The 17,863-nt window shown below is 40.4% G+C and overlaps 1 protein-coding gene across 1 annotated transcript in view; it reads left to right on the top strand.

The window, feature by feature from the left end:
* tmprss3a (transmembrane serine protease 3a) overlaps positions 1 to 17,863 on the top strand; it is a 27,818-nt gene that overhangs the window by 3,507 nt on the left and 6,448 nt on the right. The window contains exons 2-9 of the mRNA XM_030080553.1: positions 8,629 to 8,869; positions 10,232 to 10,348; positions 10,905 to 11,021; positions 12,021 to 12,144; positions 12,567 to 12,692; positions 13,054 to 13,100; positions 14,922 to 15,087; positions 16,016 to 16,185. Coding sequence (XP_029936413.1) covers positions 8,629 to 8,869; positions 10,232 to 10,348; positions 10,905 to 11,021; positions 12,021 to 12,144; positions 12,567 to 12,692; positions 13,054 to 13,100; positions 14,922 to 15,087; positions 16,016 to 16,185 — 1,108 coding nt within the window. The remainder of the gene's footprint in view (positions 1 to 8,628; positions 8,870 to 10,231; positions 10,349 to 10,904; positions 11,022 to 12,020; positions 12,145 to 12,566; positions 12,693 to 13,053; positions 13,101 to 14,921; positions 15,088 to 16,015; positions 16,186 to 17,863) is intronic.

Below are 17,863 nucleotides of genomic sequence, written 5' to 3'. Positions count from 1 at the left end.
AAAACAAGAAAAACAAAAAGAAAAAGAAGGCAAAGAGGGGGAAGCATTCCACAGAGCACGAGGCCAGTGAGACGGACAGCAGAGACCAAGCCGCTGACTCTGGAGCCAGTGATGACAAAGAGGCTGGACAAAAAGCCAGGAAGAGAAAGTCCTGGTTTCAGAGATTCATCCGCTTCCTGACACCTGCCTGCCTCAGAAAGAGCGAGGAGCAATGAGCAGGACAACATGCACTGCAAATCCCAGCATCCTCACTCAACCTTGTTTTTTACTTTTCAATCTGCATGCACTCAAAATAATAATAATAATTTAAAAAAATTAAAAATTAAAAAAAAAAAAAATCCCCTGTGGTATCTCTGAAATAATGCACATGTCTGTATTGTTAAAATTTTATTGCAGGAGTGATTGCTAAGCAGCACTAAAGTCAGCACAGCATTTCACGCATCTGGAAAGAGCGTGTTGGTTTGAACATATGTAGCAATTGTGTGGTTTTTGCAATTTATATGCAGCAATGTTTAGTTGTCACCACAGGGACTCTCCAGTACTGTGCAACTTAACAATGTACATTTGCATATTCTAACACCAACTTCACAATATATTTCTGTGTGTGTGTGTGTGTGTGTGTGTGTGTGTGTATAAACACACACACAAACGTTTACATATACATGCATACATACGTACACACAACCACATATATATGTTTTTGCTGTTACCATTATGTTTTTATTGAAAAATAATATTTAATTGTTCCCTAAACACTAAGTAAAGTGTTTAGGGAAGTGATTAGAATCCTACTATAGTAGCTGTGAAGTACGTAGCTCCTAATAATTGAATTAAGAAAATTACGATGAATTTCAAAGGTTTTTGGAAAAAATATCTAGACCAAGATTCAAGATTCAAGAACTTTATTTGCCATTTGTGCATACACACATAGGAACTCTTGTTTGGTCATTCAGAGAGTCAAGTTAAAAAAAAAAAAAAAAAAAAACGGAAAGGCACATAAGTCTATAAAACATTAAATGCATTCTCTGAAATAAGGGGTTAGAATTTTAATTAGGTAATTCTCTTTATTAATTGGGGATTACAATTAAACATATAGGTAAATGGGCTCATTCTTCCAGGAATAATGCATTTTTTTAATATCTGTTGTGTATCCAAAGTTAAAACTTTACTGTTTTTGTCTGTAACATAGTTGACCAACTAATCAGTTAACATCTCTGTTTTTAAATAAATATCTGAAATCACTATGAGCTTGAGCTTGGGAATTACTAAAAACATAACATTTCAGGGGTACTTTTAAATAAATATATTGGCAAAAATTAACTTTTTTACCAGAAACGTACAAACTCAAAAAGTCCTGCAATTATATATTGACCCATAGGTGTTTGTGATTGTGTCCGTATACTGTATACACACACACACACACACACACACACACACACACACACACACACACACACACACACACACACACACACACACGCACAGTATAGTGGCCGTGTAGTAGGCTGTAGTGGCGTTAACGTTTAACTACATTTGTCAGTAGCGTGGCCGTAACGTCGCTGTTTTCTGAATCAAATAGCTCTGAAGTGGTGAAATTATTTACTGATAAAATAGCGCGGTAGCGTCCACAGAAGCTACATTTTCCCAGGCATTTCTAAACCTTAAACGCAGCGAAGCTTTTGCTGCAGTTTGACATCGGGAGTAGCGGGTGACGTCACCGCCGTTCACAGCGCTGCAGGTGTAGCCGACAGACGGCTTTCTTTGTGACGTCACACACACACACACACACACACACACACACACACACACACACACACACACACACAAACACACCACAAGTCATTTTTTGCCAAGCTGTCACTCAGCCATACACTCCTGCAGAGAAACTCAAACCCTCAGTTTGAGTTTCGTCAGAATCGTCACTTTGATTCAACTGATTCTGATATATCATTTTAGAAAGCATCTGGCACCTCGTGTTTATTCTGCTGGTTAAAATATTATTTCACTGTCACTTAAAGACTGTAAAACATTTGGCATCAACTCTCATGTAGACTTTTCAGGGCAGACACCCTAAATACTAAATATGAGCAAACTAATGTAAATCTAATGTCTAAAGGAGCCTAGAGGCTGCTGTGTATTTTATCAGACTTTTATTTAACCCTCTGAATTAAATTCAGAAAAAAATACTCAGCCTAACTTGGAAATAAAGGTGCACAAATTGTGCACCTAGATCCACTGGGTTCTCATCAAATGGGCGGGCCATTTTCCAAGAGAATTGATTGGTCAATGGGTGGGGCTTTAATACCTGCTGAGCTCTTATCCTGAACTTAACCTGCTCCTGAGCAGGTTCGATGTTCAGCATATGTTACCACGGCAACGTACCCCGATAAAAAGTAAACCACCTTTATGGTACAGAAAACCCAGGGTTAACCCTGAAGTTACCTCACTAAGCCCAAATCCAGCTTTATGGTACAGACCCCAGGCCTGATCAAATGGCCAGTGATTTTCTGCCCACCCTGTCTGTCTGGCACCTGCGTTTCTCACTATCGATGTGGCTGCTCCACGTCATGTGAGATCACTTCAGACCTACAGATCTCTAGTGTCTTGTTTTTTATGTTTACATATACGCATACACACACACACACACACACATATGTGTTTGTGTGTGTGTGTGTGTGTGTGTGTGTGTGTGTGTGTGTGTGTGTGTGTGTGAATACACACACAATCACAAAAACCTATGGGTCAATATATAATTGTGGGACTTTTTGAGTTTGTAAATTTTGTTAATTTTTGCCAATATATTTATTTTTTTCCTTGAAAAGTACCCCTGAAATGTTATGTTTTAAGCCATTTCCAATCTCAAGCTCAAACTGATTTCAGATATGTATTTAAAAACAGAGATGTTAACTGATTAGTTGGTCAACTATGTTATGGACAAAAACAGCAGTGGAGGTTCTGGGGAGGGGCCAACAGGGGCCAGTGCCCCTGTAACATTTTTTCTCATATCATCTGATTTCACCTGTTACCTTTTGTGTGTGTGACTTCACATGGAATTTTATAATAAATGTATGACTATACTGCATTGTCTTTGCAAGAGTAGGCTAGTGCATATCTCATGATGTCACTCATCTAGATTCCATACACCTTCGGCCCGTGTAGTAAATCATTTGCTTCAGTTAACAACAATATTGGTCTTTGATTGCAGAAAAAAAGAAAAAAAATCTCGCCTATTGTGGAAAGCAAAAACATCATATATCTTGGCCAGTTTTTAAACACACCTGGTATTCCCAAATTATTGGATATCTCTCTCCATGACTGGGCTTTTTTTAATGAGATCCCGGTAAGATTATAGTCTGGTGTCCCACAGCTCTGCACACAGAGAGACAGCCACAGTGACGCTTTCCTGTGATGATGATGTTGATGAAACTGCCTGATAAAGATTGTAGAAGCAGGAGTTTGTACTAAGTGAGGAGTTTGTCTGTACTAAGGTTACACTGAAAAAAAAGGATGTTTCCATTGTTTGTTTTTTATTCTTGTGTCTCAAATGTGATATTTTGAACCATTCAGTTTGGTTACAATGGTTAATCACCAGTTTTATGAAAGAAAAAAAAAATCAGATATAATTTTGAATCGTTGTCTTTTTTGCCCCAGATTGAATGTGCCCCTCTGACAAAACCCCTGCCCACAGCCAGGCCCCCTCAGTAAAACTGGTCTAGAACCACCACTGAAAAACAGTAAAGTTTTAACTTTGGATACACACCAGATCTTTCCAGACCTTTCTGTTTTGTTTTGTTTTGTTTTTTTTTAACTTGACTCTCTGAATGACCAAACAAGAGTTCCTATGTGTGTATGCACAAATGGCAAATAAAGTTCTTGAATCTTGAATCTTGGTCTAGATATTTTTTCCAAAAACCTTTGAAATTCATCGTAATTTTCTTAATTCAATTATTAGGAGCTACGTACTTCACAGCTACTATAGTGGGATTCTAATCATTTACTTAGTGTTTAGGGAACAATTAAATATTATTTTTCAATAAAAACATAATGGTAACAGCAAAAACATATATATGTGGTTGTGTGTACGTATGTATGCATGTATATGTAAACGTTTGTGTGTGTGTTTATACACACACACACACACACACACACACACACACACACAGAAATATATTGTGAAGTTGGTGTTAGAATATGCAAATGTACATTGTTAAGTTGCACAGTACTGGAGAGTCCCTGTGGTGACAACTAAACATTGCTGCATATAAATTGCAAAAACCACACAATTGCTACATATGTTCAAACCAACACGCTCTTTCCAGATGCGTGAAATGCTGTGCTGACTTTAGTGCTGCTTAGCAATCACTCCTGCAATAAAATTTTAACAATACAGACATGTGCATTATTTCAGAGATACCACAGGGGATTTTTTTTTTTTTAATTTTAATTTTTTTTAATTATTATTATTATTTTGAGTGCATGCAGATTGAAAAGTAAAAAACAAGGTTGAGTGAGGATGCTGGGATTTGCAGTGCATGTTGTCCTGCTCATTGCTCCTCGCTCTTTCTGAGGCAGGCAGGTGTCAGGAAGCGGATGAATCTCTGAAACCAGGACTTTCTCTTCCTGGCTTTTTGTCCAGCCTCTTGGTCATCATGGGCTCCAGAGTCAGCGGCTTGGTCTCTGCTGTCCGTCTCACTGGCCTCGTGCTCTGTGGAATGCTTCCCCCTCTTTGCCTTCTTTTTCTTTTTGTTTTTCTTGTTTTTCTTCTTGCTTGTTTTAGTTTCTGTCTCTGGTTCAGGCGTCTGCTCTGCCTCGCATTCCTGGACCATCACTTCCTGTTGTTTCTTCTTTTTACCTTTGTTTTTCTTCTTGTTTGTTTTAGTTTCTGTCTCTGGTTCAGGCGTCTGCTCTGCCTCGCATTCCTGGACCATCACTTCCTGTTGTTTCTTCTTTTTACCTTTGTTTTTCTTTTTGCTTGTTTTAGTCTCTGTCTCTTGTTGAGGTGTCTGCTCTGCCTCGCATTCCTTGACCATTACTTCCTCTTGTTCTTTCTTTTCACCTTTGTTTTGGTTTGTTTTAGTCTCTGTTTCTTGTTGAGGTGTCTGCTCTGCCTCACATTCCTTGACCATTACTTCCTGTTGTTTCTTCTTTTTACCTTTGTTTTTCTTTTTGCTGGTTTTAGTTTCTGTTTCTTGTTGAGGCGTCTGCTCTGCCTCGCATTCCTTCTGCTCCGGCTGGCTCTTCTCAAGGTCAGTGACTGCCTCCATTTTTTGGTTTGGTGCAGAATCCTTGACCTCAGAGGCCATCTCTTCTTTGCAGAGGTTTTCCTTCTGCAGCGCACAGAGCTCGATTTCAAGCTGCTGAACAACTGCATCTTTTTCACCACGCAACACATTCAGGTGTGCTGGTTTTTCACAGAGGTTGCTGTTCTCGACCTTGCGGGCCTCCAGCATACTTTCCTGCTCCTCTGTTGTACGGCAGTGCTTCTCTGTCATGTCGCTCTTCGCATCAGGCTGGTGGGCCAGCTCCTGTGTGCGGAGGACAGGGTTTTTCAGAGAAACACTGTGCTCCTGCTGTGAGGAGACTTGGGGTTTAGAAGTGCTGTTGGTTAATTTGTGAAGGCCCTCTCCTATTCCTTCCAGCTCTTGGTGGATGATGCTGTTCTCAGCCTTGGCACTGGCCAGCGAGGCCATGTGATCATCAAGCGCTGAGAGCAGCTCTTCAAGCAGCTGCAGGTTTTGGTCACAAGTGGCCATGGTTGTCAGTATGTCACTTAATGAGGTTTAGAAGCGGGCACCATTCAGCAGGTACAGCGCTTCATTATATGCTTTTTTTCCCTGTCAATACATGTGACGTCACGCGCGCATGCTTGAAGCCCCGCCCCTTCTCGCCCCGGGCCCAGTGTCTCGTACACACGCTCTGAGCGCAGCTCTCTCGCCTCCGCAGTACAGGTGAGTGGAGGTTCAGGCCAAGCCAAGGGCTTCTAGGATGGTGCCAGCAGTGTGGGAACATTTTGCTAGAATAGAATAGAAATGTATTGTCAAACACGGTGTGAAACACGGTTTAGCAGCTCCAGCATGACAGCAGCATCATAAATAAATAAACACACTTCAGAATAAGACAAAGAGTAAAATAGACAATGAAAATGCTAAAAATAGAATAAGTTAAATAGATTAAAAGTAAAGTGCAATATCAGTGTTATCCTAATAAAAGGTCATACAGTAGATCCTGGTGAAATGCAGACCGGGGCCGAATTTGCGCGTGCACGCCGCATTATTTGTTTGTTTTGTGTGTGTGTGTGTGTGTGTGTGTGTGTGTGTCAGTCAGTCGTGAGCAGGACATGATGCGAGATCCTGATTCTGATCAATACATGTATCGAAACGCTGCGATGTGCATCTCCAGGTCTGATCAAACGGCCAGTGATTTTCTGCCCGCCCTGCCTGTCTGTGTGGCACCTGCGTTTCTCACGGTCCATGTGGTCGACGGAGTCATGTCACATTTAAGGGACATTCCAGAATTTCTGTCCAATGAAACTTCAAACAATCCACGCGTGAAATACAAAAATATACACTTGCCCTGAGACAAAATGCGATGATGATTTAATGATGATATGATTTAAAATACCAAATAGCTTTGGAGCACCCCCCAGGCCAGCTTGGTAATCAATTCTGTCAGTTTAAATAAGTTTTCAGTGTACTTGTTTTGGTATGATTTAGTTATTACAGGCATATGTGTCTTGTAAGCTTGTTAAGACAATGTTTTATCAGCAACATCAGCAGTAACAGGGTTGCATCTCCTTCAGTTCACTCAGAAGGTAAAGTCTATCATCTAGTAAAATTAAATATGTATGCATAATTTAGCATAATTTACATGTTTTGAAAGTGTATCATTCAGAATATAAATGGCCTTTTTTATTGCCAGCAGGTAGCCTAAGCATATTAAGGGATTATTAAGTCAGAATGAACTCAGCTGTGTTGAAATTATGTGCAGGTCATTTACATTAGCTTAATAGACATGAAAAAATTATTGATTTGAACAGAGTTCTTGCACACCACTATCACAAGAGAGGTATGCAATACTCTGGCCAGCGTCTGAAAATTAAATGTGAACATTACAGCATCAGCTTTCTAAAACATTGATCAGTTCATACGTATTTTTGATATGACAGTCACTGACTGTCCCACAGTGAGCTGGAGAGCAGCATCTCATCTGCAAATCCATAACAATTTTGGCATCAACTATGATTCAGACAGGGATACAGAGCATTCCTGTGGTCCTGTGTATTCATTTAATGCATTTGTAGCATGATCTTTAATCAAAAATAATGTATCCAATCACACCTGTTAGTTTGTGTGCCCTGTTACTCTAATTTCAACCCTGTTACCAAATCATTTTGATTCAAATAATCTTACATGATTTTTCCAGCTCACAAGGGTTTAAGCTGTTGGCCTTTTGATGATTTGAATGATTACTTGCATTATGTAGCCTATTTGAACACACATTTGAAAATAAATAATAAAAGTAATCATAATAAAATAACAGCCACAACAAAAAATGCATGCTTATTGAAAAGTTGGACAAGATATATTTCATAATACGACACGACAGCAGGATGCAGGATACATCAACCATGTAGAGGAGCAACAACCCAGTTGTGCTTGTTTCTTTCAGGTTTCTGAAATACTGCAGCTCTTGTTGTAACAATCAGTCCTTTTCCCAAAGCCTACTCACCAAGACATCAAGATACTGCTGCTATTTCTTTCTGTTGGCGTTAGGATAAAATACTAAATTAAATGTTTACTCCCCAAAAACTCAATAAATCAAAAGAATTGCTTCCAATAAGCAGATTCAGTGAATCTGTCTTGTCAGCTTCCACTTATGGTATTCAATTTTAAATGTCCATATGAACTCATTTGTCCATGAAAAACTCAAAAATCCTTTCCATCAACATCCACAAGCAAAATTCCCCTTTCGAAATGCAAAAATGGAATGGTAAAGAGAATATCCATCAGGATTCTGTGAATGCAGCTTTTGCTGTACAGTTTGCTCAGTTCATTTAAACTTTTCTTCCTTTCATGACTTGACTCTTCAAAGTAAGAGCCACCAGTTTGATTCAACAGTTATCAATCAAGTCTCCTCTCCATGCTCCCTGGTTTCTCTCTTCACACTCCAAACATTCACTTCTATTAGACACTTCCCTTCCTTTGTTGTCCGGCCCCGCCCACCATAGGAAACCACCAATAAGCACTAACATTTTGAACACTAGCCCTGTGTTCCAATACTCATACTACCATACTATTTAGTAGGGGAAAAAAAGAATTAGCACACATATACTAAACTAAACTACATACTTTGTAAGGGCAGCTGCAGTACATACTAAAAGTAAAAAGTTTAAATATGCGATTTGGAATGCAGGGTAGGTGTATACTCACTATGGGCCAGGATTTAGCATGAGAAATACACAAGGCAAATCCAACTCTGCAAGGCTTTAACACTTAAGATCAACCCTTGAAACACATGCACTCATTGTATGTTTAAGTGCTCTTTTAAAAGAAATCAATAGCTCTTTTCATCATCTCATCCCAAATATTTTGTTGTGTAGCAATAACTGGAAAAGCTATTTACACCTAGGGGCCGGAGGCAGGGGCAGAGGCGCCGGAACAGCCGGACCCCTCCAGGATAGAGGTGGTCTCTGTGACAGAGGAAGACCTCCCCGAAGTGGACACCCCCACCACGGTGAACGTGAGCCCCCTGGGCAGCTTCAACGCCAACCAGGAACCAGAAGACGATCCTGCCAAACCCGAAGAGCCCCAGATCCCAGCTGCACCCAGTCCCGCCATGCCAATCACCAAGGTGCAGCCCTTTATGACTGGTGAGAGACACGAACCCTGCTCATGTTGTTGGCACCACACATTTCTGCAGCAGCGGACAAAGATAATATTGTCCTCAACACCGGTGGGGATCAGATTATCTGATGACACTACCTGTGTGTTATAGGCCCTCAGCCTCTTTGTTGTTTTTAACTTCATGTCCCTTTGAAAATACTTTCCACAAGCACTGACATTGCCAGACATTTCTCTGGCAACCTTTTCGGCTTTCGTTGGCTTTCACTTGTAAACGTCAGGCGGGTCTCGTGAGGAGATGTTAAATGACTGCTTCACCAGTAATCACAGGGTTTAGTTTAGTTGTGCATTCCCACAAAACTGGGAAAAAAGAAAACAAAAGAGCAAACGTGTTAAAATCTGAATCTTGGATGTCTTCCAACAGAACCGTGGCTGAGTTTGTTGGGAGTGAGAACATAATCTGAACCATCTACAGGAAGCAACTCCGAAACACAAGGGTGTACAGCTAGACGACATGGGATGTTACATCTGATCTTCAGAGGCTACTCATGCTTGCAGATTCTAGCGTTACAAAACAAACTGCAGTCTGCACTCAGGCCAAACTCATTCTCACCTCTTACTTTCTGTGTTCCAGGGAAGTGAGAGGCGCCTGGTCAAATTTGTTTCAACTGAAGATCTCTAACCTGGCAGGGTGACTTTTTGCCAAAAAACTGTCCATGAAGAAGCCGTGTGCTGGAGAATGTTTTGTTTTGTTTGTTTTAACCCTATAAAGCCATTCGTATCATATATGATACACATTTTCAATTCCGTTTTACGTTTTCAGTTTAATCAGTACTTGACCAAAATACTGTTGTATACCTTTGAACACTTCTCCTGTTCACCCTGGACCATACCATTGGCACTTCAAGTACATATCACATATCATACACCAGAAAGGTCGTGTAATAACATATTTTTTGAATTTCTTTTTTTTTTATGTATTTTGTTATAGGACTAAATAAAGGGTTCAGTTTCAAAAAATTGGAATTTTTCTGCCAATTCTTTCATAGTTCAGGCTTTATAGGGTTAAGTCTTAGTCAGTGGCCCAGGTTCAGGTTGGAGTCCAGCTCAGACATGTCATCCTGTCTCTCTGCCTTGCATTTCATGTTTCTCTCTACAAGTAATGTACAAAAAACACAAACAATTTCTTTTTTTAAAATGCAATTTCTGTAGCTTTTCCCACCCTGCCAAGAATAAAACCTCTAGGGTCACCGATATTGATTTGGAATATTTTAACATGAAAACGCTGAAGGAATACAGGTCTTCACTGAAAATGTGCCTCGCTGCTTATTTGTGTTTGACTGTCTTCTACCTATATTCTATAGAGTTCATGAACCCTTTTGTGTCAACAGAGGACGACTTGGAGGAGAAGACATGGAGGGGCAGACTGCTAGCCCGCCGGATGGAGCTGCTGATTGGCTCCTGCCTCGTCCTGGTGGTCATTCTCGCTCTCGGCATCGGCCTTGGAGGTGAGCGGCTGGGCGCTGCGTGAAGCCCATCCGTTTTTCAAATAATGAAGTCACTGTACCTTGGACCGCCGCGGCTCCATCAATATTTGATGCGGCCCTATCCTGTTATACAATGTGGGCCTCTGCATGCGTAAGAAATTCCAGGAAGTGGTGAGAAAAGTGGGGTCCGCCTTGTGCGAATGCTGCTGCCTGGTGATGGGTGTCACATGGTGTAGAGTGGTTCACTGTGAATAGTAGATGACAGAGATGAGATGTTATCTAACCAAACACTGAGCGGGATGTGGTCACTGTAGAAATACAGCGATATGGTGACATAATGTATGTCTACAGTGACCACAGAAAGAGCTGTCTGAATTGTGTAATGTAAAAGTGTAATGTGTAATGTAAAGTGTAATGTAACAGGACAGAACAGAATAGTGGTTCAGTTTAAATGCAAATCTGTGACAGATAAACCAAAGAGGTATCTGAAATCTGAATCTGAAAGCAACGTGTGTCTCTCTTTCTGTCCGTCTGTCTATCTGTCTGCCTGTCTGTCTGCCTGTCTGCCCCTCTGCAGTGGCTCTTAGCTGCATGGGGAAGTTTCACTGTGGCTCGTCTTCTCGCTGCATCAGCAGCTCGGCCCAGTGTGACGGAGCGGTGGACTGTGAACATGGAGAAGACGAACTCAGCTGTGGTGAGACGGGCACACACACACACACACACACACACACACACACGCACACAGTGATTCACTGAGAGGACACTGACAATTAGTAAATCAGGTATCACTCCTGCTATGATGCAGGTTGTTGTTTTCACCATGTAATTGATAAAATCAACTAGAGCTGAACAATATGGGAAAATGCTCCTGTGACAGATCCTGTGTGTGTTGCATAATTCACTGGAAGAAGTCTTTAAGTATTGAAATGATGATCATGTGAATTTTGCTGAGGCCTGTATGAAACAAATCATGCTTTCCTGCCAGGCTGTGGTGTGACATCGCACATTTTAATTTGGATTATCCCAATTTGGATAATCCAATATTGTTATTATTGTTCAGTGCTATTAAGCCACTTTAGTTACTGTAAACAAAAACTAAGTAGACCACAAGAACTCCGTACCGTTATTTAATACCTTACCTTTTATTTTCTGGTGCTCCAAACATGGCTTCTCTATGAGTTTGCGCTCTTAACCACTTTTTACTTTTTATCTACTGTTTGTTTTTATTAATTTATTTTTTATTATTTCTTGTTTGTTTGTTTTCTCTTTTTTCATACCTTAATCATTTTATTCCCACTTTTATTTTTGCTATTTTGAGTTTTATCTATTTTCTTATTGGTCTTCATCCTGCTTCACTTCCTGTTGTTATTGCACTTTTTTCGGTGGGGGTGGTATTGTTCTGTTGTTTTATTATGTGAAGCACTTTGTGTTACATTTGTATGAAAAATGCTGTATAAAGAAAGTCTGATTGATACTGATTGATTGAACAAAAAACTAAACTGTCTAACTGCAAAGTTAACTACATCAAATACAAACATCTGTTCAATGTTTTTAGTCTGTCCTTTCATTCAGGTTTCAGACCCACACCGTCAGTGACACAAGGCTCATGTGGTACCTTTAAGGCCTTGAAAATCCACTTCTCACTTCCAGCTCTGACTGTGTGTGTATTTGTGTGTGTGTGTGTGTGTGTCAGTGCGTCTGAGTGGGAAGAGCTCGGTGCTGCAGGTTCTCAGTGGAGGAACGTGGAGGACGGTGTGTTCAGAGGACTGGAACAACGTCCTGGGCTTCTCCGCCTGCAAACAGCTGGGATACTCCAGGTGATCCATGGCCTCCTGTGCAGAAAGTGTTTGGAACAGCGAAAATATAAGTTTTCATCCACCGGCTATAGGTTTAACCACAGCCAAGTTATACACTCTATGGACAAAAGTATTGTTCCACACCTCTTCATCATTCAATTCTGCCGTTTCATTCAGTCCCATCACCACAGGTGGATAAAATCCAGCAGCTAGCCATGCAGTCTGCCTTTACAAACATTAGTGAAAGAACGGCTCGTTCTAAAGAGCTCACTGAGTTCCAGCGTGGTGCTGTAACAGTAACGTAATAGGATGCTAATAACTATATTGTTAAAAAGAAAACAATCAGTGGTCCAGCCACAAATCAGTCTCAGAGCTCATATTTTTCAAACAGCCTCAGGTTCAAATCAGCACAGCATTAACATTATGATGTGTGTTCATTCTAGGTACGTGGAGTCGCAGTCCCTCCCTCTGTCCTCCATCGAGCAGGACTTCCAGCACAACCTGGTGTCCATCCACCTGAGTCAGACTGGGTCACAGATCATTAAGATCCACAACACCACCATCCACAGGTAAAGGCAAATCCCCATGTGAATGAGTGAAAAGCTATGTAAACTAACTTTAAATTGTGTGTGACACATGGAAATATACAGTGCAGGCTTTCCATCTCCCTGCGTTGTCCACCAGCATCATTTGGCTTCACTTTGCTCTGTTGTTTAGCTTTCAAGGTGTGTCAAAAGTCGAAGATGTTTTTGTTTTTTGTTTGCAGAGATTCTGTAGAGACAAATCCTAAACTAGTCCATGAATGCCTCAGTCCTCTGCGGCACTGCTGTGTCAAAGTGACTGGCGTTGACTTCTTACCGTCTAGTGCTTGTGTGTGTTTGCTGGGTTTCTCTCCCTCTGACTGTGGCTGCATCTCCTCTGTGTCCTCAGTAAGAGTCAGTGCAGCTCAGGGAAGGTGACCACACTGAAATGCCTGGGTGAGGAAACACTTCAAGCTGAGTGCTGTTGTTCTGCATAGACAGTTTGTCTGCAAAAACATCAAACTCTGGCAGTATTCACCTCTGTCAACCAGGCTCATAGAACTTACACAAGCAGTAAATGACAAGAAAACTACCCCAAAAATATTTTCTAAAAAATTGTTTAAAAAAGCAAGAAAAACACTAATAACAATGAGAAAAGAAAAAGAAAAAGAAATACCAGGTTGACAGAAAATACTTTAGCTGAGTGTTCTGCATCAAGAGTTTGTTTGTAAAAACATAAATGGCTGGTAGTATTCATTTCTATTAACCAGGTTGATAGAATTTACACATGCAATTAAATGCAAGAAAATTTCTACAAAATTACCAAAAAATTTGTTTAAAAATGCATGAAAGAATAATCTGAAAAAGAAAAAGAAATACCAGGTTGACAGAAAAGACTTGAAGCTGAGAGGACTGCATGAAGTGTGTTTGATTAGATTACAAGAAAACAAAATTACAAAAAACTTTAAAAAGGCAAGAAAGTAACTAAGTAAGAAAGAAAGAAAGAAAGAAAGAAAGAAAGAAAGAAAGAAAGAAAGAACAGTAAGAAAAAGAAGAAGTAAAGTGAACTTTGTTCAGGTTGTGAAATAACAACTTTTTTTAAAAAGCCTGTCCACAGACTGCTTGGTTTCACTGAGTCCATTTCTATGCGTTTTGATTGATATTTCTATAGAGAGGATCAAAATAGAAATATTGATCAAAAACCACATTGGCAGGCTTGTGCATAGGCAATATTGGCTTTTGCAACATATTTTGGATTCAGAAAGTATCTGCAGCACTAAATAAATACAAAAATGGCAATGATCCATTTTTGCCCCATGACCTCTGCAGTCACGTTTCAGGTTTGTTCTGTTGACAATGAAGCTCACGAGTGTTTTATGGTCAAACTGTGCATGTGTAAGCTCATGTGCAGTGTGCAAATGACATGATTTTGTGGCTTTGTGCGTGTGTTTTTATTTTTCTTGTGTGTGTGTGTGCTTGCTTTTGCCTTTCAACATGAGTCAACTCTTACTGAAAGATGGCAGAAAAAATTATGGATCCAAGGCAATATTCCAAGAAAGATACCTCAGAGGTTCCAAGATTAAAGTCGTAAATATCACAAGAAAACAAACTCAGATATTCTCCGAGATTGAAGTTGTAAATTTATGAGAGAAGACATTTTATGAGGAAAAAAGTTTTTCAGTTTAGAATCAGATTCAGCAAAGTGAAGTGATGTGGTTCCTTGACCGTGGAAGAAAATGCACTTTGGCTTTTTTTCTCATAAATTTGTGAATTTTTCCTCATAAATTTACCACTGTAATCACAGAGAATATTAAAAAATAAGCAGGTCAGCCATATGAAAGTAAAGGCTGATAAGAAAAGGACTGAAGCTGCTGATAGAAAATCTTCACGTCATAAATGAATAGGAATTTAGTTTTGTTTCATGAAGCGTTTCATTGAAATGACAAATGAAATTGTTTTGGGCAGCTGACCCAGCACAACCAGTCCATGGTACATTTCTGCCTTTAAATGGCTAAAAATGTACATGAAAAAATAAACTGCAAGCAAAGAAAATCCAATTCAACACTGTTTTTTTTTTTTTTTTGGTTGTTGTTGTCAGAGAGGAGCCTCCGTCATGTCAGGCCACTAATATAAAATCCAATCAAAGCCCAGCCTGTTAGTCCACAGATGAACTGGTCTAGCCGTCGTGCTGCTTTGTGCGTTTGTGCCTGTGTATTGTGCACAGACCTGCTGTGTATATGCTGACCTTTGACCCCTCCCCCGTGCGTCTGTCCTCAGAGTGCGGCTCCAGGCCTCAGTACCGTCCCCGTATCGTCGGGGGGAACGTCTCCGGGCCGGGCCAGTTCCCCTGGCAGGTCAGCCTCCACTACAAGAGCGAGCACATGTGTGGAGGCTCCATTGTCGCCTCCCGCTGGATCCTCACGGCCGCACACTGTGTGTTCGGGTGAGTCTAACACACACACACATACACACACACACACACACACCTGGTACTGATGGCACAAACCGTCTCAGGAAGTGCTGCAGTCTGTCCATCTAAGGAGGGACGGTTGCCTTGTGTCCAGTTGCCTTTTAACTCTCTCTTTAGTACCTTTTTTCTTTTTATATATTATTTATTTATTCACTGGTAATTATCTTACTTTTTGGGGTAATTCTTTTCTAGTTTTCTTGTAATTTAATTTAATTATATAATTCAAATAATGAATATAGTTTTTTACATTAATAATTTCCTGTTTTTTTTGGGGTTTTTTTTACTATGTATTGTTCTAATTTTCTGATTATTTTCTTTGTAATTTTTATTTTCTCTCCTTAGTTTATTTTTCTCTCCTTATTATTGTTATTATTATTGTTAGTATTTTTTTCTTTTTTTTAAACAAATATCTAGCTAATTTTCAGATCATATCTTGCTCATCACCCTTTGTTCCTATTTTTGTGAAAGGCGTCAATCAAGAAATAAAGCTGCACTGAGCAGGATTTTAAAGTAAAATACACCGTTTTTATGGTCAGCCCTGAATCACAAAGTGGGACAGAAAAAAAATGAAAAGTCCCTTTCTCTCTAATTGAGCTGCCACTGATTCACCATTCACGCTTTAGATTCTCTCTGAAGTTAAAGGGACTGGAGTCAAATTTGCTTTGACTCCCCCCACTATCAAAATCTCTGACCTGGCAGGATGTTAGAATCTCAAAAATGTCCAAAAATGATCTGTTTATCACTTCATGTAACTTTTCTTTACAAGCCCTGGTTTGCTTGTAACTGGGCAGCTGTGAACCCAAACGAATCGACTACAAAAATGCAGCAAAGGCAGCTTTTCCGCTGGGGTTGGGATCACCGAGGCGACCTGCAGGTCACTGGATGCTGTTTGTCCCGTCAGGTTTGCACACCCCACAGTGTGGAGCGTTCACGTGGGGCTGACGGAGCAGCCCATCAACGGGGCCCGGGCGCTGGCCGTGGAGCGGATCATCTACCACGGTCGCTACCGGCCCAAAGGACTGGACTACGACATCGCGCTGATGAAACTGGCCCAGCCGCTCATTTTCAACGGTGTGCCTCTCTCCTTTTCATGAACACCCATCCTCACTCTTCTCTCTTTGTCAGCCACTTCCTGCTCAAATCGGTTTAGAGGAAACTTGCTCGGGACATGAGAGGGAAGACATGTTGCTGTTGCCTTGTTTTGCCATCGGGCCTGCAGCAGTGTCTGTCTCTCCCTCCCTCCTGTGGAGTGACTTGTCCTCTCTCAGGTTTCTTGGTGTCTGACAGCAAAGTGTCACTAGGAGTATCAGCTGTCCGAGGGTCGAGCCACGGCTCCCTCCTCACAGCTCACCCAGTGGCTTTGCTCTGAGTGGCCTCACTGCGGTGTGGCCTTGTGTCATTTCTACAACTGAACAGCTTCAATTCCATAATAAAAAATTCACTGTGACACTGTCACATAATACGCACTGCAGTGAAAGTGAAGCTCCCTTACCAACACAGACTACACCAGCCAGGTCCTTTAACATTTCGAGGTTCAGGAAACACATTGTAGCTAAATGGATAGATGACTGGATAGAATGAAGTTGTATTTTACCATAGATTAGGGCTGCTTGATATGGACAAAGTTTCACACCTCGATATTTATGCCAAATATCTCAATAGCGACATGATATGTGTTATGACTATGGGTTCACATTCATTGATATTTTAAGTGTGGCGAGAGTGAAAATTAAGCACTCTTAAAAAAAACAACATAAAACCAACTGCATGTGGAAAATGCAATCACTTCACAGCCTTTTTAATCGGAACAGACCAATTCACTGTCTTAACCCTAACCCTAAATTTGATAACCTTTCGAGATATGAATATCACACATGTTCATGTCTAGATAATATGATAACCACATATTGTTCAGCCCTACTATAGACTGTATTTCTTTTTTTCAGCAGAGGAGCTGTGTTATTGGCATCATTACAATACATTTGCACATTGTTATAGAAAGGGGCCCTAATGCAGTGTGTCACCACTAGAGGCGCTACAGTGCATGCTAGGAACCTGGGTCCCCTTTGTCTTCACATCGCATGTTCTTCCAGTGAGCATGAGCATGGGGCTGACACGTTACTCATGCCAGTGCAAGCAACTTTAGAAATGTTCCATAATCAGGAAATGCAAATGTCTTTTTGAGCACTGTTAATTTTGTTGACAAAAACTTTGACTAAAAGTATTTGTGAATTGATTGAGGACAAAAACAAGATAAGAACTAAACAAAAAATAAGATTTGTTGCGAAAAACTATGATAGAATATAATGACATTTTCATCAACAAATAAAAAAAGAGATGAAAATGCCAGAAACAGAAGAATGAAAACACAACTCCTGACCTCAGTTTACACACTTTACTTTTGATAGTAGGTACAGTATGATAGCAAAGGTGAGATAGGAAATACCCGAATGAGGGATGTTGAGCAATCTGTGTATTAACGTCACTAACAAATAATTTAATGAGGAACATACAGAGAAAAAGTGTGAAAAATGTTATAGAATTAGATTAAACCTTTTGTTTTCCTCGACTAAATCCACAGAAGTTTTGGATGACAAACATTCTAATGACAAAATGTGACCAAAACTTAAATGCATTTGAGTCAAAAGACTAAAATTGAAACTAAATCAAGCACTGTGAGCGCTGTGATGCTAATGGTGGTGCTGTCCCTGTAATGTCATGTCTGTCACTCCAGGAAACCTATTTCATT

Source organism: Myripristis murdjan, chromosome 21, assembly GCF_902150065.1.
Source record: "Myripristis murdjan chromosome 21, fMyrMur1.1, whole genome shotgun sequence".
NCBI classification, from domain to species: Eukaryota; Metazoa; Chordata; class Actinopteri; order Holocentriformes; family Holocentridae; genus Myripristis; species Myripristis murdjan.
Note: the sequence above shows the minus strand (reverse complement) of the source record. Positions and strands in the feature narration are given on the sequence as shown.